At 42.3% G+C, this 27138-nt stretch overlaps 1 protein-coding gene across 1 annotated transcript; it reads left to right on the forward strand.

Annotated features, from left to right (window-relative positions):
- Positions 1–4923: 4923 nt before the first annotated feature.
- LOC143277145 (uncharacterized) lies at positions 4924–24162 on the forward strand. Its single transcript, XM_076581888.1, has 8 exons — positions 4924–5029; positions 11746–11911; positions 12331–12434; positions 14067–14180; positions 15567–15680; positions 16390–16480; positions 18440–18624; positions 20389–24162. The coding sequence occupies exons 2-8, from the start codon at positions 11791–11793 to the stop codon at positions 21403–21405; spliced, it is 1746 nt and encodes a 581-aa protein (XP_076438003.1). The 5' UTR covers positions 4924–5029; positions 11746–11790; the 3' UTR covers positions 21406–24162.
- Positions 24163–27138: the final 2976 nt, after the last annotated feature.

Below are 27138 nucleotides of genomic sequence, written 5' to 3' on the forward strand. Positions count from 1 at the left end.
AAAACAACAACAAACAAACAAAAAAAAAGCACAACCCCCCAAAAAAAAACCCCAAAAAACCCCAACCAAACAAAAAAAACCAAAACCAAAAAAAACAACAAAAAACAACAACAACAACAACAACAAAAAACTCCCAAAAAACAAAACAAACTTTCCATTAAATCTACATTCATTGATACAGGCGTTTCAGAGGAGATATGATTCGGGTCTTCAAGATCACTAACAAAATTGATGATAGTGACCTTAACACTTTTTTTTTTCTCAGCTAACAAGTCTAACAGAAACTCTCTTAATTTTGGCCCGGGCCAAATACTTTACCTGTGCCTGTACCTATAATTATGTCAACTGTCTTGTTGCAGTATATTAACTACATAGGCCTACAGTGTTTGCTGTATAAGCAGTGTGTTGTATTTCTGTGCTCGAAGGAATGTGACTGTTGCGCGTCACTGATTTCCATAACACAGTGTTACTTATATAATAGGTGTTTCGTCTTAGCTTTACTGAAACGCCTCCCCAGGTGCCGAAGCTTGGGAAAAACAACCACCAAAAACCAAACGAAAAAAAAAAAGAAAAAGAAAAAAAGGGGGGAAAGAAAAGAAATAAATAAAAATAAGTTCAAATTGATCAAATCTGTATGTATGAAAAATTGGATCGAAGATTCAGAAATTGCAAAAGAAGCTGTTGTTGAGAGGTTGGAAACGGGTTGATTAGGCCTAGCTGTCGATGATATAAATAAACAAAAACTAAACTGAAAACACACACACACATACACACACACACACACACACCTGCTAAGCGGCTGAACATTCGACCGCGCTCAACCACACACATGCGCACAACAGGCTTTCACAACCGATACAGAGTTGTGCGCATGAAATGATACACACAGCAGGCCGTGCAAAAAACAGTTAGTTAGTTTAATAACTTCCTGTTTCATCACAGATTACGTATTTCCCAACTAGTTCTTTTTCAAGTGCCGCGAGCCTTTCAGTTGCAATGAGAACTCTCTCTCTCTGTCTCTGTCTCTCTCTGTGTGTCTCTGTCTCTGCGTGTGCGGATTTTCATTGTAAACTCTCCTTATCAAAGGTCATTATTTCTCAAGTGTTCACTGCCATTTCATCCCGCGGTTTTGCACCGTCCTCGGATTTCAGTCTGATATTGAGTGGTGTGATCGAAGTTGTAGCTGTTTCGGATCAGTTGGACCATTTGAGAGGGTTTCCTCAACGGTGTTTCTCCCAGTCTTGCATGAGGATATCGCGAGCGGGGTTTTTCGACGTCTTAAATCCGGCGGCAGAACTGAAACTACTTATATGCCTGCCCATCAAGGCCTGACTAAGCGCGTTGGGTTACACTGCTGGTCAGGCATCTGCTTAGCAGGGTGTGGCCGTGTAGCGTATATGGATTTGTCCGAACGCTGTGACGCCTTGAGCAACTGACTGACTAAACCGGCAAACCAAACTACCCATCAGTCATGTCGTGTCCTCTGTTGAGTCGTCAGTCGGCCTCTGTTCCAGAGCCGGGCTGAGGAGCTTCAGCACTACCAACCATTCCCGGAGTTTGATTTCTTCTCTTTCAATTCACTGAAAACCCAGTTTCAGTTTCCAAGTCAGCAATGTCGAGTGACTTGTGTCTGGGCCGCCATACTGAGTGACTGTACCCAAGAGTTTCTGTTAGACTTCAAATTTGTGTTTTTTTTTGTTTTGTTTTTGGGTTTTCTTGGTCGGCGCTGAGCATCGATCCTCGATCGATGTGCAGCGACTGAACAGCTCAACATCGGTCCCGGCCGAATAATCAACGGCTGTAACGTTCAGTTTTCGGTCAATGAAAGCCGATGCGGACCTTTCTTGATTCTAAAGTTTGCTTTCGCTGCTGTCCTGCATGAATGACTTTTCACTACTGGCTGACACGGAACCGTGTACAGAAATGTCCAACCAGGAACCAAACTCTTGATCCACAGATTGGTCACATGACCCCAGTCACCACCTCCTCAGTCCTGACTCTATATTTGAAAAATCTTCCACCAGAATTATTTATTTACCGACGAACTTCCAACAAAATTATCAGTCGAATGCAACGATTACTAGTACCTATGTCGTTCATTGACATTTTTCGTCGGGATCTCAGTCCGCTAAGCACGGAGCTTCGTATCGATCGAGTATCGGCGCCGGCTCAGCTACTTCATTTTTATTTTATCTATTTATTTTTTTTAATCTTCCGTCATGTCTTAGATGCCTTATAATTGGCTTAGTTCCCCATAAGCCTGATATTATTTCAGGTCTTTTCCGTCTTTCCGGTTTTTCCAGCCACTGCCGTGTGTATAATCTGTCACAGTTTCAGTGGTGTTTTTTTTTGTGTGTGTGGTTTTTTTTTTTAACGCATTGGCATCAGCGTTCCCCCCCCCCCCCCCCCCAAGCATTTCTTCCGGGCTGGGTCTTACCAATTTAAGTTAATTAAGATGAACTCTCTCTTTCTCTCCACTGCTAATGTTGGTATGCATCACCATATCTCTTCTCTCCATCAGTGCTATATTCAGTTCAGTCTAGTGTCAATCTGTCTGTGCTGTTCTTGTCAATCTATCTGTGTGTAGTGCGGTGTCAGTGTCTGCTTGCGGTATATCAGAGCGATCTCTCTCCCTCTCTCTCAGTGTCTCTATGTAATAATAGGTTATCTATTCATTAGTTGATATCGTTTTATTCTCTCTTTCTCTCTCTCTCTCTGAGTCTCCCTCTGTCTGTCTGTCTGTCTGTCTCTCTCAGTCGTTCACCTGTGACATTTTTATTCTCATACTATTTTATACTGATGTTGAATTATGCTTCCTTTGGTAATGAGCACCCCCCCCCCCCCTCACCGTTATTGCTATGTGTATTTTTATTAGACTGTTTTATATTCACATTAGTATAGTATTTTTTAACACACACAATGTACTACTTATGTGTAGTGAAGTGTGCGTGTTCGTGAGAGAGAGAGAGAGAGAGAGAGAGAGAGAGAGAGAGAGAGAGAGAGTGTGTGTGTGTGTATGTGTGTTCTGTTAATTTTTTTTATGTCGATTATTAATACCATGCTTGTGCCTGTGTGTGTGTGTGTGTGTGTGTGTGTGTGTGTGTGTGTGTGTGTCTTATTTTTACCATGCTCATGCCTTTATGTAGTATAGTATTAGCATTCTATGACTTTAAGCAGCATAGTGAAGTGCATGCAATGACATATATAACTTAGTGTAGTTTTGTGTAGTGTAGACTCTTGTTTCAGGACGGGGACTGGATGAAAAAAACTGAGCGCGCTAGTGCTTATCTATTATCCTCGATAATCAGCAAGAATTTGTCTTGTCTTGTGTTGTCTTGTCTTGTCTTGTCTCTCCTCTCAGTCTCGATCGCGATGTGTGTAAATGTGCCAAAGAATCAGTAGGGTACGTAGTAATACCAGGTTTAGCCGAGAGAGAAAAGATCCTGTGCCGCTGGTTCGGCATTATACTGACCAGTGACAGAAAATGAAGATATTATGATACTCATGCCGGCAGCCTCACTTGCAAAATATGTATCCGAGGCACTAAGCAAAAAGGCGGCAAAGTATTGGTCAGAACTGCTCATCAGTTACTGACTCAATTGAACACTGAAAATTCTTGTGCTGTTGGTCAGTCTACTGTTCAAGGTGTGCGGTGTTCATGTTCTCATGTTCTCATTTTCTCTCTCTCTCTCTCTTCATTGTCTCTCTCTCCCTCCCTCCCGGCGGCTCACTCACCAGGCACTGACTTCCCCTGGCCTCTGTTTTCATTCTTCCCCCGGCCAAGTTCATTAATTTTGTGTGCCGGTCTCAGTGTCTTTTTACCGGCCTCCGGCGCCTCCCCCTCCCCCTCCCCCGCTGGGCCCCCCTGATATACGTACAGTAAACTAGTATATATATTTGTGTGTGTGTGTGTGTGTGTGTGTGTGTGTGTGTGTGTGTGTGTGTGTATCATAATCTATTTTCATATTTGCTAATGTGTTTTTTTTAATTTTAATTTTAATTTAATTTAATTTTTTTTTTTACTGAGACTGATCTGAACAATATCGTGTCAGCAAAGACTGACGGTTGACTGAAACAACGCCGAAAACAAACTGACTCGACTATCACGGTTCACTCACCTCGACGACCTACTAACACCCCAAGACAATGGTTCACTGATTGGTCAAGCATCATCATCATCAACAACATCATCATCATCATCATCAACAGCAACATCATCATAACTGAGCAGCAGCAGCAGCAGTTCTGAGCTAGTGTTCAGGTTCTATGAATTTTTCCCGCACTGACGGCACGTTGACTCTCCAGTGAACGTAGACCTGTTCAGCACGTATAGTCTGTTGGTTGGCCAGACTTCTTTCATATTTTTTTTTATCCTCTGGATAGCGAAAATAGACCAGTTTCCACGCTTTGATGACTCCTTCTTCAGACTGAAACTGAAACTGAAAGTTCCTCGTAACAAAACCGCCAATGAGCCTTAAATGTAACTTGAACAACCGAGTTGTTTTATTTATCCTTTTTCACGTAGGCGATTGTTCTAGCATTTTAACTTAAACCTAAAGCATATTCGGGATGTTTCTTTTTTTTTTATTTTTTTTTTAAAGATTATATTAAAAAAAAATATTAGAGAAAAGATTTAAGTAGGCCATTTCCACGTGACATCAACTGTCTTTTCATTTGAGCCAAAAATGAGTAGATCATACTAGATAATTGAGTGTAATTTTCATTATGGACTGATCCATTTTATATTTATCGAAGTATTGAATTCTGAAAAGTTTTTAGAGCATTGGAAAAAAAGAATAAGCAAAAATAAAAATACAAAAGTAACAATTTCCCCAACTTCGGGGGGGTATTATTTCATTTCTTTTCCGTTTCCACCGGAAACTACTTCTTTTCGTTGTCAGCTCCCAGCTAACATTTCAAGAAGCAAGCCAAACGTGAGCACACACGGTTTGTGGCTAAAAGTAGTACACGTCGAACGCATGCGGCGATTTCAATGAGCTAAAGATCCCATCTTCTGATTTATTAACTGGTTTGTATGGATTTTTGGTTTTGTAGAAGCTTTAAGCTTTGAGTCTGCCATTATAAAATTGTTATTGCATTTTCCGAAGTAGCTAAAAATTGACTTTTTCAGGGGAACCGGTTGAGAATCTGATCCACATGGCCTTGACATTGCGCAAAATTTTTCGTTGCAATTCTGACCGATTTTAACCCAAGCATCTGCTTTTTCTTACATTATTCGAAAACAGCAATACAGGTATGCAGAAGGTAGTTTTAACCTCATTTTGTTTGGTGACGCAAAGTATAAATGCGTGGCTTGCTTTGCTCTCAGAATGTCAGTTGGTGGCAGGTCGACTCACGTTGTCTCTGATCCACAAAGGCTGGTCAACTCAATGGCGGCTTGATGTGTGGACACATGGGTTTTTGCTATGAGCTTATTCGTTGAATACTAGAAAATGCTTCGGGATATGAGTGTGTGTATATCGGTACAGCAATTAGATTCACAGTTGTTATGTTTTTGGAGCTATCAAACAGGTCGCTCTTCGCTCCACAGTTAGTCTTTGTGGTGCGTGGATTTGGACTTGTCACTGCTCAGTGTTTTGTTTTTCAGATGAAACTTTTGAAGTTTAGCCACACACCAATTTGGTTAGTGATGAACAAAGCAAGACTGCAAGTTCATGTGTAGCAGTCACTAGTTTTAAGCCACCAAGCTCCAACACAGCCATCACATTTATAACTAGAGCAGGCAATGATAAGAGCTATCTCAGTAATTGGTAGGGGCAATCACTTTTTTTTTTTTTACCAGGACATAAAGGTAAAACTGTTGAAAGTTTGACAGCGAGTTGTGGGGGAAGATAGAAAACCTTTGTAAATCATAGAATCATGTGACAAAGCAAACCCAGTTTAGAAAAGTTTGTGAATAGTGTAATTTTTATAATTTTGTCATTACAGATCGCAGTCAGTAAAAATATTGTTTTATTTTTTATGTGTGATTGAAAAAAAAAAAAAGTACTCTGTACATAGTTTGAAATACATGATTTTTTTCTTCCAGATTTCATTGAAATAGATTGAACTGTAGTATACTAGTCTGAAGTATTAAGGTGGAGCTAAAGACGGATTTGTTATTGTCGTTATGTTCACATTTGGTTTTAATTCAGGTGGTGATGTGTTTTTGCACATGGCAGGTTTCACAGTCTTCGATGACCAGCTTCCCACAACAAAAAACTGAAAGATTGAAAATAACATTTTTTTGCTAGGCTCCCAGCATTTTTCTGAGTTTGAAGTTTTTAACCTTTCTCATTGCTCTCACTTGCCACTGCCCACACGTCGCATGCGCATAAGTGAATAGATCTTGGACGACAAACAGGCCCTTGACGGGGCCTCAACCATCTAATAGTCAAGTCTTATAAGGATAGTAGGTGTTTTCTTTAGCTGACACCTACCTCAGTTTGACCCGCCTAATAAATTTCAGAAATGACAACACACAATAGTTGCTAGATATTTCAGTGTTACAAGTATTGGTCAATACACGAATATAAGATACAACCATGACAATACAAATAACAGTGCGTTAAGTATTGCACTTGCAATAAGCCAGACAAAAAAAGAAGGAAAAAAAAAAGTACCGTTATTTCTGCTTACATTACACCCACAAAGGATTTTCCGTAAATACTCGCACGTGAAAAGGATGGAAAACAGCAAAGCAAGAACATTAGGTTACTGCAGCAGGTGTTGCATCTTACTCAGTTACTGTGTGTTGTGAGTGACTTCAGAAACAGACAGGCAAGGAGAAAGGCAGAAAATGGAAATGTGTGCAGTGCTGGAAACTGACGCTCTTGGAAGTTCAGATCATTCAGACCATGCTTATCAACCAGGAACTTCTCTATTCCATTTTGCACACTGTAGAGATTGAATTCATGTTAAATCTTATTTATTAAGTCATGTTTGAAGCATTTATATTTAGCCTCTATAAACAGTGCAGATCAGCACTAAGAAGGAAGCCCTTGGAGCTGGCAAGGGCATTCGCAACACAATTGCTTTGATCTCATATTAAAAAAAGGAATAGAAAAGAAAAAGAAATAATGCATTTTGATTTTGATATAAAAATATATGCGTTGTATGATCTCCACGAAAAGAAAACCAGCAATTCTACGATGTATTATTTAGACACAGTTAATCATTGACTACATTTTTCATAGCATGGCAGAAATACATGTTCATATTTGTAACCTTTAATTGTGTATTATTAGCTGCTTTTCAGACAAGTAAGGCAGTATTTCATCTACTACAGTGAAAAGGAGAAGGCTGCTAAAACAAACCTATCCTGATATTGTGAATATTTTAACAAATGCTTCGTACTTCAAAAAAGAAAAGGAAACAAATCAAGTAACGTCATGACCAGAAAAAGTATGACTTTGAGGCAGAACTTCTGACTTTGGCTGTCATTCAAGAGTACATCACAGATTTGGTTGATTTGATACTGAATGACTGATGTTTAACTCACTCAGTATGGCCAGTCCTCTCTTCTCCTCTACACAGACCCTCGGATGTCCAGCGGGTGTCTGAATGACCCAACCTTTAGCTTCCGTCATCAGAATTGTGATATTCTTTGTCAACATTCACCTCTTCAGTATAAGAGCCTTCCGCTTGCAATATTTTGATGATGGTAATTGGGGTGAAACGCTGTTAATGTCTCTTTCGCCGTTCGTATGGAGAGTGTTAACATTAATGTTTATGAAAATTTTTATGCCTTGCTAAAAAGAGAAAAACAGATGTATAACGCATGAATTTTCATGCTGGAATCAAAATGCATGATATTATTTTTTTTTTGGATAATGATATTGATATAAGATCAGCTTTCACGAGTTTCAGCCGTCATTTGGCTTTTGGTCACTGTAAACAGACCCCTGCGCATACAAATTGACTTTGGGAAGCAGTTGACACCTGTGACACCTATGTGTGCGTATGTGTTAGGGTAGCTGTTAGGTACACATGTATGTTAAAATGTATGTATGCAGTGTGTGTGTGTGTGTGTGTGTGTAGTCACATTTTGGTGTGTGTATGTAACAGAATGATAGATGTGTTTTATGTAAACAAAAGCGTTTTTGTAAAGCACCTAGAGCAGATATCTGGATAGTGTGCTATATAAGTATCCATTATTATATATTATTATTGTTTACATTGAATGGAAGTGGATAACAGCAGACTAAATGTCACTTCCGCCAGAATTCCTGCTAAACTAATCTTCAAAGAAAAGTTTTAACTTGAGTTATTTGGGTGGCAGACAATAGTGGTGGCTTGCATGAAATCAGTATTTGTTTTCTTTTCTTTGAACGAAAATGCATATTTGCAGTTGAAATGCAAGTAAACAGTCAGAAGTATGTGTGTGTTGTGCTGATTTGTGGTTCAAACTAGGTCACCTAGGTGAACACAGGATTCAGGATGGATAGGGTCAGAAGAGTTGATGGCAGATGGAGGTTCGAATTATGCCATGGTTAACTTTTCATTATTGTTGACTATAAGTATGTATGATAGTCTGTCGTATCCGACTATGACCATCAGAACAGCAGAGGAGGCAACTGCTGTTCCGACTATTTGGGCTAGAATTTGATTATAGTGGAGAGTGTCTTGCCCAAGTTACATCCCCACTCTCTCGGCCAAGAGGGTTTTAGGACAGTCGGCGTTGGGATGGTTCCCAAAGGCCAACTAGCCCACAAGGCTGCAGCACTAAGAACCAGTGCAATTTTGCCTCCTAGTTTGAGTATAACCAATGAAATAAGTGAACATTTGATTAAGATACTTTTTGAATTGTGCAGTGATTTAAAAAAAAAAAAAAAAAAATTCCTCGACTAAAAACCTTTGTAATGGTAAACATTTGATTCAGGTACTTAAACTTAGTGTAATTAACTTAGTTTAAGAATTTTATCTAAGTTGTATAATTTGATTTGAGTGATATTGATTGTGTGATGATTATTTTGTCTGTGTGCAAATTTGTAACCTGCATGAAAACAGGAGGAAGTGGAATCTGTGGAAAAAAAGAAAACCGCAGACACAAATCTTAAAAAAAAAAAAAAAAAAAAAAAAAAAATCCAAGTCAAAAGTCATACAAAGTCAAAGTATGTTAATTGTACCTTCATTGTATAACATTTTACTGTATAGAAAAATGAACGTAATTATGCTTTCAGATGTACATACTGTGTAGCTTGGAAGTCCCAAGCTATCTGAGAAGCTGAATACAGTATACTGTGAAACCTGCTACATCAGTTGTCAACCTGCCAATTTTGGGAGCTTCTGTTTTGAAACAGGGCCAGAATTTCTATATTTGAACCAACTAGATGTACACTGTAGAGAGAGGAAACAACATCAACAACAACAAATGCACAGAATGAAAGTGGATGTAATTCTGACTGGATAATAACTTGACTTAATTTTTTAATTTCATTTTTTTTTATGTGTTAATGTATGTTTATTTTTCTTTCCCTGAGGGCAGGATTAAAAAAAAAAAAAGCATGTCCTTGTTTATTCCACTTCATTAAACAACAGTTTGATTGTTTATTTACCCCATGGTTTACAAACAAAACACCACCATTTTTGGAGGGGGATAAGCAACAAATCATAATTAGACAAAGTCATAAGACTTAGTGAAATAGTTGCAAAACTCACTGAGTTATGAAGATTTAAATGAGTGTGGATAATTTTTCACCCTTAAGGTACGGTGAAGGTTAAGTGAAATTCAGTTCTAACTTTGGACTTAATTCAAACTGTGTACTGATAATTATGAAGGATATGACAGTATTACCAGATATGAGACAGTCATCAAGAAGACATCATTGAAGTACAAGGCACCCAAGAACCAATGAATGCAGTGAGAAAAAACGGTTTATGTTCGATGTAACCATATTGAGGAAAAGAGCGCTTTTGTGGAAAATACTGAGAGGTTCAAAAGTACCTATAGGGGGTGGCATCTATCTATGCTTATATTTTTTTGGTTTGCAAGAAAGAGGGCAACACTGAATCCGAATAAGGTTTTACTGTGCGTATCCACATGTGGCTTGTGATCAAAGTAAATGATAGTTTTTATTATCATAATTCTTTAGAAATAACGGTGATTTGTCTTTTACAGGAGCATCAGAAAAGTGTTCAAAACGGAAAGATTGAGTCGATGCACAATTTTTTATTTTTTTTTTTAAAGAATCTGAAAATGGTTATGTTTTTTTTATTTAATGTTTTGAAAAAAAGTGAAACACTCTGCAGATGATTTTGGAAATTGATGACAGTGGAGCAAGCTATTACAGAATTGGCTGCAGTTATTAGTGAGGAGTCCAGAATGTCATAATGAATTGGAAGTGAAAGGATCAACTATTATTTAGGTCTGTGGATTGAAGAAGTTGACTGTAGTAGTGTATAGTGTGTTGTGTAAGTTGGTTCATAGAATTTTGGTTCTCATGTGGAAAACAAAAGTGAGTATCTAACGACGGGCGCCATAGCCGAATGGTTAAAGCGTTGGACTTTCGATCTGAGGGCCCCGGATTCGAATCACGGTGACCGCGCCTGGTGGGTAAAGGGTGGAGATTTTTCCAATCTCCCAGGTCAACATATGTACAGACCTGCTCAGTGCCTGAACCCCCTTTGTGTGTATACGCAAGCAAAAAAAAAATCAAATACGCACGTGAAAGATCCTGTAATCCATGTTGGCGTTTGGTGGGTTATGGAAACAAGAACATACCCAGCATGCACACCCCCGAAAGCGGAGTATGGCTGCCTACATGGCGGGGTAAAAGCGGTCATACATGTAAAAAGCCCACTCGCGTATATACGAGTGAACGTGGGAGTTGAAGCCCACGAACGCAGAAGAAGAAATAGAGTGTATGTAACAGCCCTGTTTTCGGTGTTTTTGTGTGTGTATTCCATGTATGTGCATGTTAGTTTGTGGTAAACTTAACATTTTCTCTGAAAACCAAATTTGGCTTTTTACACACACACACACACACACACACACACACACACACACACACACACACACACACACACACTCTAGCTCTCTCTCTTTGAAAACTCATGATGGGTGTTTGGGCAAGTTAGTAGTTTGGTCTTTGTGAACATTTTCTTGGTGTGACTACTTTTTCTTTTTTGTTGTTGTTTTTTTTGTTTTTTTGTTAGCCCCATCATCTGCATCGTTTTAGTGGCGTTACTCCCCACACCCTCATACCAAGTCCCCCATATACACAGCCATACCTGGGTTTGTCTGTTGCAGTCCCAGTGCCGGCAGTCCACAGGGAACCATTCTTTGGTTGATTACTTTTATTCAGGTTAATTCTTCTTCTGCGTTCACTCGTATGCACACGAGCGGGCTTTTACGTGTATGACCGTTTTTACCCCGCCATGTAGGCAGCCATACTCCGTTTTCGGGGGTGTGCATGCTGGGTTTTTCTTGTTTCCATAACCCACCGAACGCTGACATGGATTACAGGATCTTTAACGTGCGTATTTGATCTTCTGCTTGCATATACACACGAAGGGGGTTCAGGCACTAGCAGGTCTGAACCTATGTTGACCTGGGAGGTCGAAAAAATCTCCACCCTTTACCCACCAGGCGCCGTCACCGTGATTCGAACCCGGGACCCTCAGATTGACAGTCCAACGCTTTAACCACTCGGCTATTGCGCCCGTTGTTCAGGTTAATAATTTCAGGTAAATGAGTGTGTGTTTGATTAATAAAAAAAAAAGTGGTGTTGGTGTGTGTATCAGATTGAGGCAGCTGTCGCGCGAACACCTGTTGAAGGAGAAACAGCTATGGAGAACAATAACGCTTCCGCCTCCGACCCGGAGCCCCAGCAGGGCAACGAGGCTCCGCCCACCACCAGACCTCCGCCCGAGGACACCGGCAAGAAGGTCCTCAACAGCGCCGGCGTCGGTCAGTGTGTGCTTTCCTGTTTGCTCCTTGCTTCTCTGTCTGTGTGCAAACTAAGTCTTAATGTATTTAAAAAAAAAAAAAAAAAAAAAAGTTTTATTTTGAATTTGTGAAAGAACTTGCAGATACAATGCCTTAACCTTTCCTACTCTCACACTGTTTGTGTGTGTGTGTGTGTGTGTGTGTGTATTTCACTCTCTCTCTCTCTCCCCGTCTGTCTCTGTGTCTTGCAGATACAATGCCTTAACCTTTCCTACTCTCACACTGTGTGTGTGTGTGTATGTGTATTTCTCTCTCTCTCTCTCTCTCTCTCTCTCTCTCTCCGTCTGTCTCCTGTGTCTGTCTTCTTTCTCTCTGTGAGTGGCGGAAAGACTCTCACTGCGGTAAGTGACCACTGAGTGGTGTATGTATGTATGTTTCAGAGGTTTCCAAGTGGAGCATTCGCTCGAAGATTTGGGATCACCTGGAGAAGAATGATCTTGTCAATTTCCCCCGCCCTTGCAACAACCGCATCCCCAACTTTGTGGTGAGTGGTGGCATGCCTTTTCTTTTTCTTTTTTTTTTTCTTTTCTTTTTTTTGTCTTTCTGTTTGACCTTTTCCTGTCTTATGGACAGGACGTTATCTACAAAAATAGGTGATGAGAAATCTGCTAGTAATTTCCAAGTGTAAATATTGAGAAAGCACACCGAAAAATGTGAACATTATTTAAGATTCAGTCATGTTCATTGTTTTTTGTTTTGTGGTCTTTGTAAAAATGTCTGTTTTTTTTTTTGTGTGTGTGTGGAATTTGTTCGTGGTATCATCGTCATCCAGTTTTTTTCTGCTGCTGATACAGCTCCTCTGCCATTGGACTCAGCCTCCGTAGTTTGTTGTTCAGTATTTATACTGAATGTGCGACCTGTTTGAAGACATAATTGGACACAAAACAGAAACGCCAAAGAATCGATAGACAGATAGAAAATGCGAAAAACTTAGCCGTATGAAGTGCACAGGAACAGGTGTCAAGATGGCTGCCGTCAAAAGAGGGCGCTAGCCAGGTGGACAAAGGGGAGGTTACCTACTTACGGGAGGTTATCGGCCGTAGTACTTTCGTTTTCTCCGCATAGGCGGATAGTAGTTTGCACAGGACAGGAATGTCAGACCCCTGCCGGAGTCTGCACTAGTTGGGTCACGGTAAGTATGTTATTTAAACGTAATTTTAGATAGAAAATTTCCTTTTGGAATTGGGAGAGAGTCCTGCAGGTCATTTTTGTGAAACACATAAATCCATTGAGAACATTTTAGGGTATGCTACAGTGCATAGTCTTGTATTGTTTAGAAAATTAAAAAAAAAAAAGTAAGGAGAGGCCAGAATTTGCCTCTAAAAAAAAAACGTACTAAAAAAATGTTCTTCGGGGATGTGCAGGCGGGTTGTTGCCTGTGCACCCATTGGTGCCTTAAGGAGACACCTGAACCTCAACTTCGGAATATAGTTTTCTTTTTTTTAAATTTCAGATTTGCTTTTTCTTTCCCATATTTTCCATAGTTGCCTATTCCCATCTCTGGTGGTTGTGCAGCCAGTGAAGCAACTGGGACTGTTGTTATGATGAAGTTAACTTAAACAGAGACTTAGGATACTAATGAATGTTGATCAGATGATACTGTGTGGTGATGTCTACAGAGGTGGCAGCTGTTACGATTTCCACAGATGCCAACAGTTAGATTTCACTGTGTTTTGTTAAGCAGTTTGTTCTGATATTTTGCCAACGTCAAAACTGTTCCAACGAGTTCATTTTCGACTACTTAGCATGGTCACATGCTTTCCTTTAGTGACATTAGCCGGACGCTCCAGAGCTATCAGTCACAAGGCCAGGGCAGTCACTGCTAATCTCGGTCTTGTGTGATGATGCTCAGCTAATGGTGTGCGTGTTTAATTGAAACAGCATTGAGCGGACCAATTAGATCAATCGTTGCGTCTTGGTCAAACCGCGTCTGTGCCCAGTGGATTAAGCTTTTGGATGAAATGTACCATGCTGATGTGGCTTGGAGCCCTAAGTGTGCCTACCAAATTTCCCGATTGTTCTTAACAAACGTTTGACAGGGGGTTGGCATCTCTTGTTTCTTTTGCCAGGAAGGTGACGTGTGTGTACACACATAGATGTGTCCTTGTGTCCATAGGATGCTGCTGTAGCGGCGGAGAAGGTTGCGGAACTGGAGCAGTTCAAGTCGGCCCGCACCATCAAGATCAACCCGGACAAACCCCAGGAAAACGCTCGCTTCCTCACCCTGGAGGTTGGTGGTTATGATACGATATATATATATGTATATATATGATATTTGTATTTGTATTTGTATTTCTTTTTATCACAACAGATTTCTCTGTGTGAAATTCAGGCTGCTGTCACCAGGGAGAGCGCGTCGCTATACTACAGCGCCACCCTTTTTTTTTGTTTTGTATTTTTTCCTGCGTGCAGTTTTATTTGTTTTTCCTATCGAAGTGGATTTTTCTACAGAATTTTGCCAGGAACAACCCTTTTGTTGCCGTGGGTTCTTTTACGTGCGCTAAGTGCATGCTGCACACGGGACCTCGGTTTATTGTCTCATCCGAATGACTAGCGTCCAGACCACCACTCAAGGTCTAGTGGAGGGGGAGAAAATATCGGCGGCTGAGCCTGTGATTCGAACCAGCGCGCTCCAATTCTCTCTTGCTTCCTAGGTGGACGCGTTACCTCTAGGCCATCACTCCACATATGATATGGATACTTATACATTGCCTGTCCTCGGTCAGAGACCAAGCAGCTCTAGGTGCTTTAGAAACTCCAGGGGGTGGGGGCGTCATTTGCTGCATTGCACAACAGGCTGTTTACCCTGGTAGTGCCGACTGATGCCTGCCATTGGGCGCTCATCATTCGTTTCCTGTGTCATCAGATTTCAGGCACGCACACATAACACACACCAGACAGACAGGTAACATTTTAATTTTTTACATGTATGACGTTTCGCCAAGTCAAAATTGTTCAGAGGAGTTCTTTTCAACTACATAGCGTGATCACATGCTTTCCTGTCGTAGCATTACCCAGACGCTCTAGACCTGTGGATCACACGGCCAGGGCAGTCACTACCAAGCTTGATCTCACATGATGATGCTCAGCTAATCGCATGCATGTTTTCATTGAAACCGAATTGAGTGGACTGATCAGCTTAAAATTGTAGCAGTTACACTGTGTTGCATGTAGGGCCCAAGCAATTGTTTGGATGTGGCAGGGAGTCAGGAGTGTTCCTGCCAGGTTAAGAATGTTCCTACCAAATTTCCTGATTGTTCCTGCAAACATTTGACAGGGGTGGGTAAATAGTGGATATTTTTTTTTTGATCTCCCAGGTCAACATATTTGCAGACTGCTTGTGCCTGAACCTCCTTTGTGTGCATAAGCAAGGAGATCAAAACACCCACATTCCTGTAATCCATGTCAGCGTTTGGTGGTTTATGGAAACGAGAACATACCCAGCATGCACACCCCAGAAAATGGGAGTATGGCTGCGTACATGGCGGGGTAAAAACAGTCATGCACTTATAAGCCCACTCCTGTACCTATGAGTGAACGTGGGAGTTGCAGCCCCCGAATGAAGAAGAAGAAGAAGAAGAACTTGACATTGCCCTTTGTGTTTTTCCTTGTGCAGGCCAACAAGACGCTGCTAGTGCCCACCCCTCGGCTGCGCACTGGCCTCTTCAACAAGATCACGCCTCCAGAGGACGCCAACAAGGAGATGCTGCGCAAGTGCTCCACCGCTCTGGTGAGAGAGAGAGAGAGGGGGCGTTTGTGTGTGTGTGTGGTGAGAGAGAGAGGGGGTGTTTGTGTGTGCATGTGTGTGTGCGTGTGCGTGTGTGTGTGTGTTCAGTTTCATTTAATGTCTATCCACATTAACCCATTCAACCCTAGGGAGTTTTAAGCCTCAGCAAGCTTCCCTGTCATATTAATTTGGTTAAAACGCAGAAAATACACTGAAATTGACAGTTTTTTTTCCCCTCCAAATTGACATGTCTTGACACAGCCAGATACACCATAGAGGTTAGTTCTCTTTTCTTGCAGTTTATATTGGTGCAGGAACATAGAAACTGTTTTAATTACACAGATTTCAAAACAGAGGAGTGCTCTGGTGCAGAGTTGAATGTGTGTGTGTGATATTAGACGGGGTGTGGTGGGGGGGTGGGGGGGGGGGGGGAGTAAAAACAAGACTATTCACAACATTAATGTTTTAACATTGGACTGTTGAACAAAAATTTGAAAAAGCGTAACAATGGAAAAAAAGTTCCAAGCTTTCATGTGTGTTCTGTGTTCTGTAATGGTCTGGTTTTTTTTGTGGGTGTTATGGATTGATGAGACCTATTGATAAATATATATATATATATATATATATATATATATATATGTGTGTGTGTGTGTGTGTGTGTGTGTGTTCATGGCCTGTAACGGTGTGGTTGGTTGTGTGTTGTGGGTGACAGGGGACGAAAGAGCACAGCAAGAAGATAAGTCTGAAGGACAAGATCGGCGTTGACCTGGTCATCGTTGGTTCTGTCGCTGTATCCAAGGAAGGTGAGACCATGGGCCTACCTACCCTACCCTACCTGCTGTCTGTGTCAAGGGAGTCAGCCAGACAAGAGAAACCCAGACCACAGGGCAGAGACAGAGCCATGGAAGTCTTTAAAAAAGAAAAAGAAGAAAAAAAAAGTTTGGGAGGGAGAAAAATAACCATTTTCCAGAGAGGGGCAGGAGGGGGAGGGAGGAAGGGTGGGGGGGGGGGGGGGGATGTGTCTTTGGATGAAAAAGTATGTTTTACTGTTCAGGGTTTGGGACAAACTGTTTACCTGAGAGAGCCATTTTTAAAAGCTAGAATGACGGGCGCAATAGCCGAGTGGTTAAAGCGTTGGACTGTCAGTCTGAGGGTCCCGGGTTCGAATCACGGTGACGGCGCCTGGTGGGTGAAGGGTGGAGATTTTTACGATCTCCCAGGTCTCAACATATGTGCAGACCTGCTTAGTGCCTGAACCCCCTGCGTGTGTATATGCAAGCAGAAGATCAAATACGCACGTTAAAGATCCCGTAATCCATGTCAGCGTTCGGTGGGTTATGGAAACAAGAACATACCCAGCATGCACACCCCCGAAAACGGAGTATGGCTGCCTACATGGCGGGGTAAAAACGGTCATACATGTAAAAGCCCACTCGTGTACATACGAGTGAACGCAGAAGAAGAAGAAGAAAAAGCTAGAAAAGTCTTTGAAAAAATGATCATGTCCAGGTCTGGAAAGGTCTTGGAAAAATGACTGATTTCCAGGCTGGAAAAGTTATGTTTTGCCCTTCAGGGTCTGGAAAAATCTGATTGGGGAATTATTGTCAAACCCTTGACCAGTTCCATTCGACAAAGACTTTGATACCAACAAAGACCTGAATACATTTGAAAAAAAAAAAAAGGAAAAAAAGTTGATTTAATCGGTCAAACAGAGCTTCGTTTTCATGTTTCTGGAATCCATAAATGGTTCAGTTTAAAATGCCAACTGTACCAAGCAAGAATGAAGGAAATTAGAATAGTATTTCGACATGAGAATACTCGTACCTGGTCCACAGGGGACGTAATCATGGTATGAATTAACTCGTACCTGGAGTAGAATGAGTTAATGCGGTTGATTGTTTTTTTTTTTTATTTAAAAAAAAATTTTTTTTAGTTTAGGTAGTCTTGATCATGCCCTGTGTTTGACTGTTAGCAGTAATGTTGATAAACGTCAAAAGATAGCTTTGCATGCTTTCTGAATGTGTAACTATGCTGAGCTTGTACCCACATCCCCCGTGGGGATGCTGGGGGTCTTTCAGTGTAAATAGCATCCATGCCTTGTGGAAATTCTGTGCTAGAAATTTCCTCTTTTCTGTTGCTTTCTTTGTTTCTGCCTTTTTTTTTTCTTTCTCCCCTCCACTGTTGTCTCCTTTTTCTGCCTTCCCAGTCCATTCCCCTTTCTTTTTTTTTCCAAGCAAGCTTTGACACTTTTTTTTTTTTTCCTTTCCGCAGTCTGTGATGTACTATCTGTGGTGTTTTGCTCTGGCGATAAGGTAGTGAAATTGTCAACACTTGGATGGGCACTAGCTGTCTCCTATAATTATGGCCTTTTTATTAATGTTTTTTTTGTTTGTTTGGCTTTGAAGTATTGTGTTTTCCTTTTTAACGATTTTTTGTAATCTGTGGATGATGAATTTAGCGGAATGGCTGGCGTCCTCAGCACAGCCTAATCTTGTTTGCCATAAGGAGCTAAATGGTTAGGATAATGTGTCATGAACTGTGTTTATTTTATAGTTGTTTTTTTTTGTGTGTGTGTGTGTGCAAGTTTTGTGTTGATGTGTTTATCTTATAGGTTTTTGTTGTGTGTGTGCATGTGAGTTTTTGTGTTGATGCGGTTGAGCATTGGTATGGTTTTGACAGTCCGGATATGGGCCTGTGCAGTCGGCCGGACTAATGACTAGGAGCAAGAATTAACGGTGAACAATTGTCCCCCCCCCACACAGGGCATCGCATTGGCAAGGGGGAGGGCTTCGCGGACCTGGAGTACGCCATGATGGCGACGATGGAGGCCGTGGGGCCAGACACGGTGGTGGTGACCACGGTGCATGACGACCAGATTGTGGAGATTCCTGAAGAGTTGGTGGAAGACCACGACCTGACCGTCGACATCATCGTCACGCCCACTCAGGTGTGTGTGTGTGTGTGTGTGTGTGTGTATGTGTTTAACTGAAAGAACCCACCCATGAGTTGCAAAATAAAAGGGTGTTGTTTTGTCCCAGGCACCAGTTCTGTAGTGTAGGGGGAAAAAATCCACTTTGACTGTAAAACAAGAGACTACTTCTGTTACTTTTCATGTGTCGCGATGCCTGGATGTGGGGGCGCTTCTCTGCTGAACATGTCATCACCATTATTTTCCATTTCGGCAGTCGTAGGATAAGGCCTAAGTTTTGTGTACACGAATATGCTTGCAGACAGAAAAAGAGGAGAGAGAAAAAAAAAAAAAAAATGGGGTGGTGTTGCACTGTAGCGACATGCTTTCCCTGGGGTGAGGAGCCCCGAATTTCACAAACAGATTTCCCGTGAAATAACAATGTGTGGATCAGTCTGCACGCTTTGATGCCTCCTTGCATCTGGAAACTGTTGTATGGACGGGCGCAATAGCCGAGTGGTTAAAGTGTTGGACTGTCAATCTGAGGGTCCCGGGTTCGAATCGCGGTGAAGGCGCCTGGTGGGTGAAGGGTGGAGATTTTTACGATCTCCCAGGTCTCAACATATGTGCAGACCTGCTAGTGCCTGAACCCCCTTCGTGTGTATATGCAAGCAGAAGATCAAATACGCACGTTAAAGATCCTGTAATCCATGTCAGCGTTCGGTGGGTTATGGAAACAAGAACATACCCAGCATGCACACCCCCGAAAATGGAGTATGGCTGCCTACATGGCGGGGTAAAAACGGTCATACACGTAAAAGCCCACTCGTGTGCATACAAGTGAACGTGGGAGTTGCAGCCCACGAACACAGAAGAGGAAGAAGAAGAAGAAACTGTTGTATGAAGCCCACATGCATTCGGAGGAATGTGTCTTGATGTGTATAAATGAAATGGATTTTGAATAAAAGGATAAAAAACACAAAAAAAGTCTTCGATTCCTGGCTGTTTGATAGTTTGGTGCACTTTTCAGATAGTTGTCTTGGTGGGCATATTTGTCTATTTCCCATGTCCTTGTTTGTGAATTTGTCATAGCCTTTTGTCTTTGTGGGTAAATTTGTCATTGCCTGAGTGTCTTTGTGTAAATTTGTCATTGCCTGTGTGTCATTGTGGGTAAATTTGTCATTGCCTGTGTGCTTTTGTGGATGAATTTATCATTGCCTGTATGTTGTCGTTGGCAAATTTGTCATTGCCTGTATGTTGTCGGCAAATTTGCCAGAACCTGTGCTTTTGTGGGCAAATTTGTGATTGTGTATCGTGGGCAAATTTGTTGTTGCCTTTTTGTCATTGTGGGTAAATTTGTCATTGCCTGTATGTTCTGGGCAAATGTCATTGCCTGTGTCTTTGTGGACAAATATGTAATTGCCTTGCCTGTGTCTTTGTGGACAAATATGTAATTGCCTGTGTCTTTGTGGACAAATATGTATTTGCCTATGTTGTGGGCAAGTTTGTTATTGCCTGTGTCTTTGTGGGTAAGTTTGTCATTCTCTGTCTGTATGGGTAAATTTGTCATAGTCTGCAAGTCTTTGTGGATAAATTTGTCATTGCCTATTTGTCACTGGTTGTGTGTCTTTGTGGGTAAATTTGTCACTGGTTGTGTGTCTTTGTGGGTAATAATTCTATCATTGTGTCTGTGTGGGTAAATTTGTCATTGCCTGTATGTCTCGGGTGAATTTGTCATTGCTCGTGTGTCTCGTTGTGGGTCAGTTTGATCATTGCCTGTGTGTGGTTGTGTGTGTGTGGCAGGTGATCATGACTGGGTGCAAGCGGCCCAAGCCCCAGGGCATCATCTGGTCCAAGCTGGACTATGAGAAGCTGTACCGTATCCCTGTTCTGCGCAAGCTACGCGACATGGAGCGGGAGGCGGGCAAGGACGTGCGCCTGAAGGGGCAGGAGGGGGATGATGAGGAGTTTGAGGAGCGCATGGACCAGGAGCGCAGGGAGCGCGGGTTCCGGGGCCGTGGGAACCGGGGCATGGGTCGTCGGCCCTTCCGCGGCCGACGAGGTGGAGGTGGTGGTGGGGGTCGTTTTGGTGGCCGTCGCCGCCCCAGGAACGACGACTCGGCGGACCAAGGGGACGAGAGTAACAAGGAGAACGCCGATGAGTCCAACGACAACGGGGAGGGAGGGGGCGAGAGGGGAGGCCGCCGCCGGCGCCAGTACCGCAACCGGGGCTACCGCCGCTCCAAGCCGCGCCACTCTGAGTCTGAGCTGAGCGACGGGGCCGGAGGGGAGCAGGAAGGGGAGGACGGGAAGGAGAACCGCCGGCCCCCAAGGCGCCGGAACCGGCGCCGTGGCATGGGGGCCCGCTCTGGCAACTCGCAGGACAACAGCGACGGGGAGAACCGGCGCTCTGACGGGGACGAGAACCGCCCGCCCCCCAGGCCTCGCCGCCCCCGCATTGAGACGAGCCCGGACGGGGTGGTGTTCGTGGGCGGCATCTCGCGGCGCCTGCGCGTCAGCGAGTTCAAGACGGAGATGCGGGGCTGCGACGTGCACCCCGTGCGCCTGGTGTGGCGTGGGGGCCGGGGCTTCGCCTTCCTGCACTTCCAGTCGGCTGACAACGCCAGCACAGCCGTCAAGGCCCTGGCCGGCCTGGAGATTGACGGCCGGGAGCTGAACGTGGAGATGGCCCGGCAGGACAACCGGCCCCGGCCCCCCCGCAACAGCCGCCGCAACCCCAAGGAGGCGGCCAGTTCGGAGAGCGCCAACCAGGAGTCGGTGGGCAGCAGCGACATCGCCGTGGAGGGCGGGGAGAGGTAGAGGTCTCCCTGTCGGCTTGCTGGTCATCGTCCGTCCCGCAACCTCTCTCCTCCTGCCGTGCCCACGGTCTGGGGGGCCAGAGAGAAGGCTGCGCCACGCGACTTTGTAGGAAAAGTTGGCTGGTAAAAAGAGGAGGGAAGGGGTTGGGGGGAGGAGAGAGGACATGACGAGAGAGAGAGAGAGAAAGCGAGAGAGATTGCCTGTTCCCTAGTAGCCGCTGCTGATAAATGTTTTCCTGGCTATAGCTGCCCAAAAGGACCAGGGGGGGCGCACGCATGCACGCATGGTGCCTGCTGCTCTGGTTCCTTTTTCCACTCTGGACACACCTTTGTAGTCACAACACAACCACGGCAGGCAGGGGCATGCATGCCTTCATGGCAGGCTGTGCCGTGTCTTTTTTTGGGGGGCCTGTTGCCGCCGCTGCCGCTTTGTTCAGCACACGATGGAGGGAGGGATTGTCGCTCTTCCAACTAGGTCTGCAATACTTGCCCCCTTTCCCCTCGACCCACGCACCCCACCTGGGTACAATGGCGTTTTGGGGCTTTAATGCTCTCCTACACACTCAAGGCAGCACGTTAGTGCAATTTTCTTTTTCTTTTTTTTTTTTTTCGTTTTTTTTTTTTTTTTGTAATTTTTTTTTTTTTTTAAACATGCTACAAACTCGAATCTGTGGTACTGCTTTAAAAAAAAAAAAAAAAAAAAGAATGAAAAGAAGTTAGGTGGCACGGTAGGGGTAAAAGGGAATAGGTAGGGGTGGTTCTGTTCCGATGCTGATGTTGTCAATAGTTTTTTTTTCTTTTACTCTGTTGACCACATTTCTTTTCTGTTTCTCTGTTGCCGTAAGGTTTGTTTTTTTGTTTGGTTTTGGTTTTTTTTTTTGTTGGTTTTAGTGTGAACGTTTTGTTTTTTGTGTGTGTGATGATGGAGGCTGAAGGGAATTGGGACTTGGCTGAATGAGATGGGTTTTTTTTTGTGTTTGTGTGTGTGTGTGTGTGTGGTGTGGATGAAACAGCAGAGGGGTGTTTTTACCTTGCCCCTTTCTCTTGGCAAAGGATGATCATACTATGCTGCTTGCATTGGCTGGGCTTGTTAGAACCTTTTGGACATGGTTACGAAAGAAATCGATTGGCTGAATAGCACATTGAGCCAGAGGGCAGTCAAAGAAGGGGGGGGGGGAAAAAAGATGCAAGAAAATGTCTTCAGGTGGATTAAAATACCCCTGAATCTTTCTCTTTTTTTTTTTTTCCCCATCTTCATGCAGTAAAGAGGCAGCCCACACGCCCCATCACACCTCCCACCCCGTTCACTTTATTATTATGTGCCTGCAGTTCTGCAGAAGTTCAGTGGAAAGGCTTATATTGTAAGGTCACAACTCACAGAACCACTGGAGAGAGGCAGGGGTGTGTTGGGGGGTGTGGGGGGGGGGGGGGGAGGTGTCATGGTTTAAGGGGGCCTGTCATCTTGCCTTGGGTGCAAGACACAGGTATACGTGTGTGTGTGGTGGCTGGCTTAGTGGATAGTGCCGATTAGTGGTGGTGGTAGAGGAAAGTTTGTAGAAGATGTCATTGGCCAGTGTGAGTGACGAGGATGGAGATTGGTGGGGGATGCGACGGGTGCAATAGCCAAGTGGTTAAAGCGTTGGACTGTCAATCTGAGGGTCCCGGGTTCGAACCACGGTGACGGCGCCTGGTGGGTAAAGGGTGGAGATTTTTTACGATCTCCCAGGTCAACATATGTGCAGACCTGCTAGTGCCTGAACCCCATTCGTGTGTTTTTGCCAGGAGAAGATCAAATACGCATGTTAAAGATCCTGTAATCCATGTCAGTGTTCGGTGGGTTATGGAAACAAGAACATACCCAGCATGCACACCCCCGAAAACGGAATATGGCTGCCTACATGGCGGGGTAAAAACGGTCATATACGTAAAAGCCCACTCGTGTGCATATGAGTGAACACAGAAGAAGAAGAAGGTGGGGGATGGAATGCGTCTCTGCTGTTGTTGTAGTCGTGTTTGGGTTGTTTGTGTTGTCTCTTTTTTCTTTAATTAATTAATTAATTAGTATTGATGCTGAGCGCTGCTGTGCGTGTGTGTCCATTGCTCAGCAGGGTTTGTGTTTGTGTGTGATTTTTTTGTTTTGTTTTTTTAATTGGTTTTATTTCATAGGATATATTAATTGATTAGTTAATTTGTCTTTGTTCTTTCCTTCCCAGCTTGGAAGTGTGTTTCACAAGTTGTTTTGATGGGTGAGAGAGAGATTGAGCTGTAGTCTTATGAATATTTATCTGGTTGATACATGCTGATATTCGTACATACATATGCTAATACTTGTGCTAATTATTTTTGATTTTGTATTGGTAGATTTTTTCTTCTTCAAAATTGTCCATTTCATTTCTGCTTGCATATTTTTTTTTTGGTTTTTTTTTTTGTGTTTGTTCCTGAGTTACATGCAGATGCAATGATATCGTCTGGTTCAGAATAATTTAAAAGAAATTGCTTCTGTGGTTTTGTCTGAAATGTTCGAAAGGCCGCATTTATTTATATTTTTCATGTACCGTTGACTCTTTATACTCTTGGAAAAATTGTTAAGACAAAGTATAAAAAAAAAAAAGGAGAAAAAAAAAGTTAATTGAATGCTGATTATTGCATGTGGTATGCAGTCTCCTGTGTGTTAATGGAGATCTATTGTTCTTTGCTTTTGCGTTTTGCATTGTTCAGGGGTGGTTCTTGCCCACGTTTGGACAGTTCATTCACATTTTCAGGTCTCAGTGGTTTTTTTGTTTTTTTGTTTTTTTTTTGAAGAAAAATGACTGCAGGGAAATTTGTTATTAAAAAAAAAAAAAAAGAAAAAAAAAAAAAGGAAAAGCAACAAGCACAAGAGTACTGAGGTGAAGAAGTGAGAGGGTTGTTCAGAGAGTAATGTTTAACATGGGGGGAAGTGGGTGTGTAAAATTGTTGAAATAAGGCGTTTCGGTTGGAGTCGTTTTTGATTGGGTGGTTTGTTGGTCGGGAGAGGTGGTGGGTTTCTTTTGAAAGTTGGTCATTGTTTTTAAATATTAAGTGTTTTCGGGTTTTTTTTTTAAATTTTTTTTTTTTTTACACAATTTTTTTTTTTTTCTTTTTTTTTTTTTTTTTTTTTTTTAATATATATATAGTTTTAAATAGTTTTTATTATTAGTGGAATGATTTTTTGACCTTTTTAAAAAAATATTCTGAGTTTCAGATTAAGTTGTATGCTGTTCAGTATATTCTGAACATTTTTTTTCTTTTTTTTTTCAAATTAGTTTTGGGTTTTTTTGGGGGGGATGCAGGCAGTCTGGTTCCTGTCATTTTAAACATGATTCTTTGTTCAGCGATTCTCTGTGTGCTTGCAAAAAAAAAACAACTGCAAGTTGCGCTGGTGTATTTACTGCAACTCTGAACTGGACAACCTCGCAGAGATTAGGCGTAGTAAAGACAGCCGCTTCACAACAACAGAAAATAACTCGATGGCTTTATTTTTTATGTACTTTGTGGAATTGATGGACGATGATGATGATGATGATATTACTGTGACAGCTCTTGAATCTGAAAAAGTAACCTATGATTAACCAAGCTACTTAAAAAAAACAAAACAAAAAAACATTGTACATTGGTCAAGGCTTTGTTCACATGGCAGTAGAGAAGTGCCCTGTTTAGTGACTTGCTCCTGTAATCATTGAGGTGTTGGTATGGTTTGTGGCCATGGTTTGAGCCGGATTGTCAGTTGTTTTTTTTTTTTTGTTTGTTTCTCTGCAGGTTTATGATGGTCAACAGTTTGTCGGAAAGTGTTCCCACCTGGTTGCCACCCCTCACCCCCCAACTTTTGTGTTCTTCTGCAGAGAGAGAGAGAGGGGTGGTTGGGTGTTATATTTTTTCTTTCGTGTACAGAAGTGTTTTGTGGTCACCAGACGTTGTGGCCAGGGCACATTGAAAGATGTGTAGTGTGGCGTTGTTTTTGTCAGTTGTCGGAATGGAATGGAGTTCATGTCCAGGGGAAGAGAGAACCTTACTCATTTGCCAGCAGCCAACTTGTTTTTTTTGCTTGTCACTCATATCTAGGAAAGGTCTTCACAGCGAGTAGAAGCAGGGCTTGTCAAACCTTTCCCCCCCTCCCCCACTCCTCTTGTTGGGAGGAGGAAAGCGTTTTCTTTTGGAGAGGGGGGTGGGGGAGGGACTGGGGGGGTGCGGTGCAGGAGTGGGCAGGGCGGGTGGGGGAGGGGAGGGGAGTTGTCCCGGAAAAAAATTGTTGAGTCTCTATTACTATTATTTTTTTTTTTTTGGTGTCCTTTGGATTCAGGTCTTAGATTTTGAAGTTGTGAAGTGTCTATTTCCTATTTATGGTTACAAAATGAAATAAACATAAAAGCAATAGTTGTTGGTGTTTGTGTCTCCTCTGTGAGTAGATGTGTGTCCAGTTTGCTGTGAATCGTAGAAAAAAGATGAAAGGTGTGGTTAAAAAGTCTAGAAAAAAAAGGGAAGTAAATTATTTTTAGTTCAAAACACTTAAGTGCCTTGCACTTTTTGCAGTTTTGAATTGCAAGGCACTATTGGAATAACTACAAGGTGTCTGCACACTGATTGCAGAAATTGTGAGGCACGATATTAAAAGCAACATGATTTGACCTGCAGACATTGACTGGAATAACTGACTGCAAGACGCCAACAGAGTTTCACTGTAAAAACTGAAAGGCACCTGCAGAGCATGTAATACCCTGGTAACTGCAAAACACCTGCAGAGTTTGACTGTAATGGTGAAGGCAGCGACAGATTATGATTGGAATAACTGTAAGGCAAATACAGAGTACAGTTAACTGTAACGATTGCAGAGTACCTTCAGAGATTCTGATAACTGTAAGGCACAAGTTTGCATTTGACTGTACAATATCTAAGGCACCTGCAAAGTACGACTCACTGACTGGAATAATTCATGAACATAAGACACCATGATGAATTTCATTTTCACCTCTTTCTCTCACACATACACACACATAGTAAATGATTTTAATTAGTTTCAACTCTTGCGGGGCTTGGAGGAATAGTGACGGGCAAAAAAAAGAAGAAATATGAAATGTGGGTACATCTGATTTAAAAATGAAAAGTACTAAAGATTTATAAGTTGAATCAATTCTTTGCAGTTTCAAAACATTTGACAGGAACCAAGTTGACTTGGTTTGACAGAGGACACCAGTTTGTATCAGTTGAACAAGCATTTGGGGTGAAAATATTTGACAATGTAGACATTCCTAAGGCATTTTAATGCGAAATTCATCAGCATCAGTAGACCCATCACATTTTTTCTTCTGGATATTGCCAATCAAAACAAACCAAACGAATCTAGTATGTAAACACTCTATACAAATTTCAACATTAATTTTTTTTTTTTTTTTTTTTTTTACTGTGGGAGCATCGTTACACTTACAGATTACTTTCTTAGTAGCATTTGGCGTGTTTGTACAGTGCATACTTAACTGATAAAGGTAATCTTGCAAGTGGGAAGTGTCTGCAAGAAACTGATGTGTCCAGTCCATCTTATGTTCCCACCAACAAGATTGAACCATCAATGACCATTTCAAACACACACACACACACAGTGTGCACACACATGGACACACACATATATGCACTGCTCATGTGTGTGTGCGCGCGCGCACACACACACACACACACACTCGCACAGAGCCTGTTGAAAGTTTTGAGATTCGAGTTCTCGAGT

The sequence above is a fragment of the Babylonia areolata genome, chromosome 33, assembly GCF_041734735.1.
Source record: "Babylonia areolata isolate BAREFJ2019XMU chromosome 33, ASM4173473v1, whole genome shotgun sequence".
NCBI classification, from domain to species: Eukaryota; Metazoa; Mollusca; class Gastropoda; order Neogastropoda; family Buccinidae; genus Babylonia; species Babylonia areolata.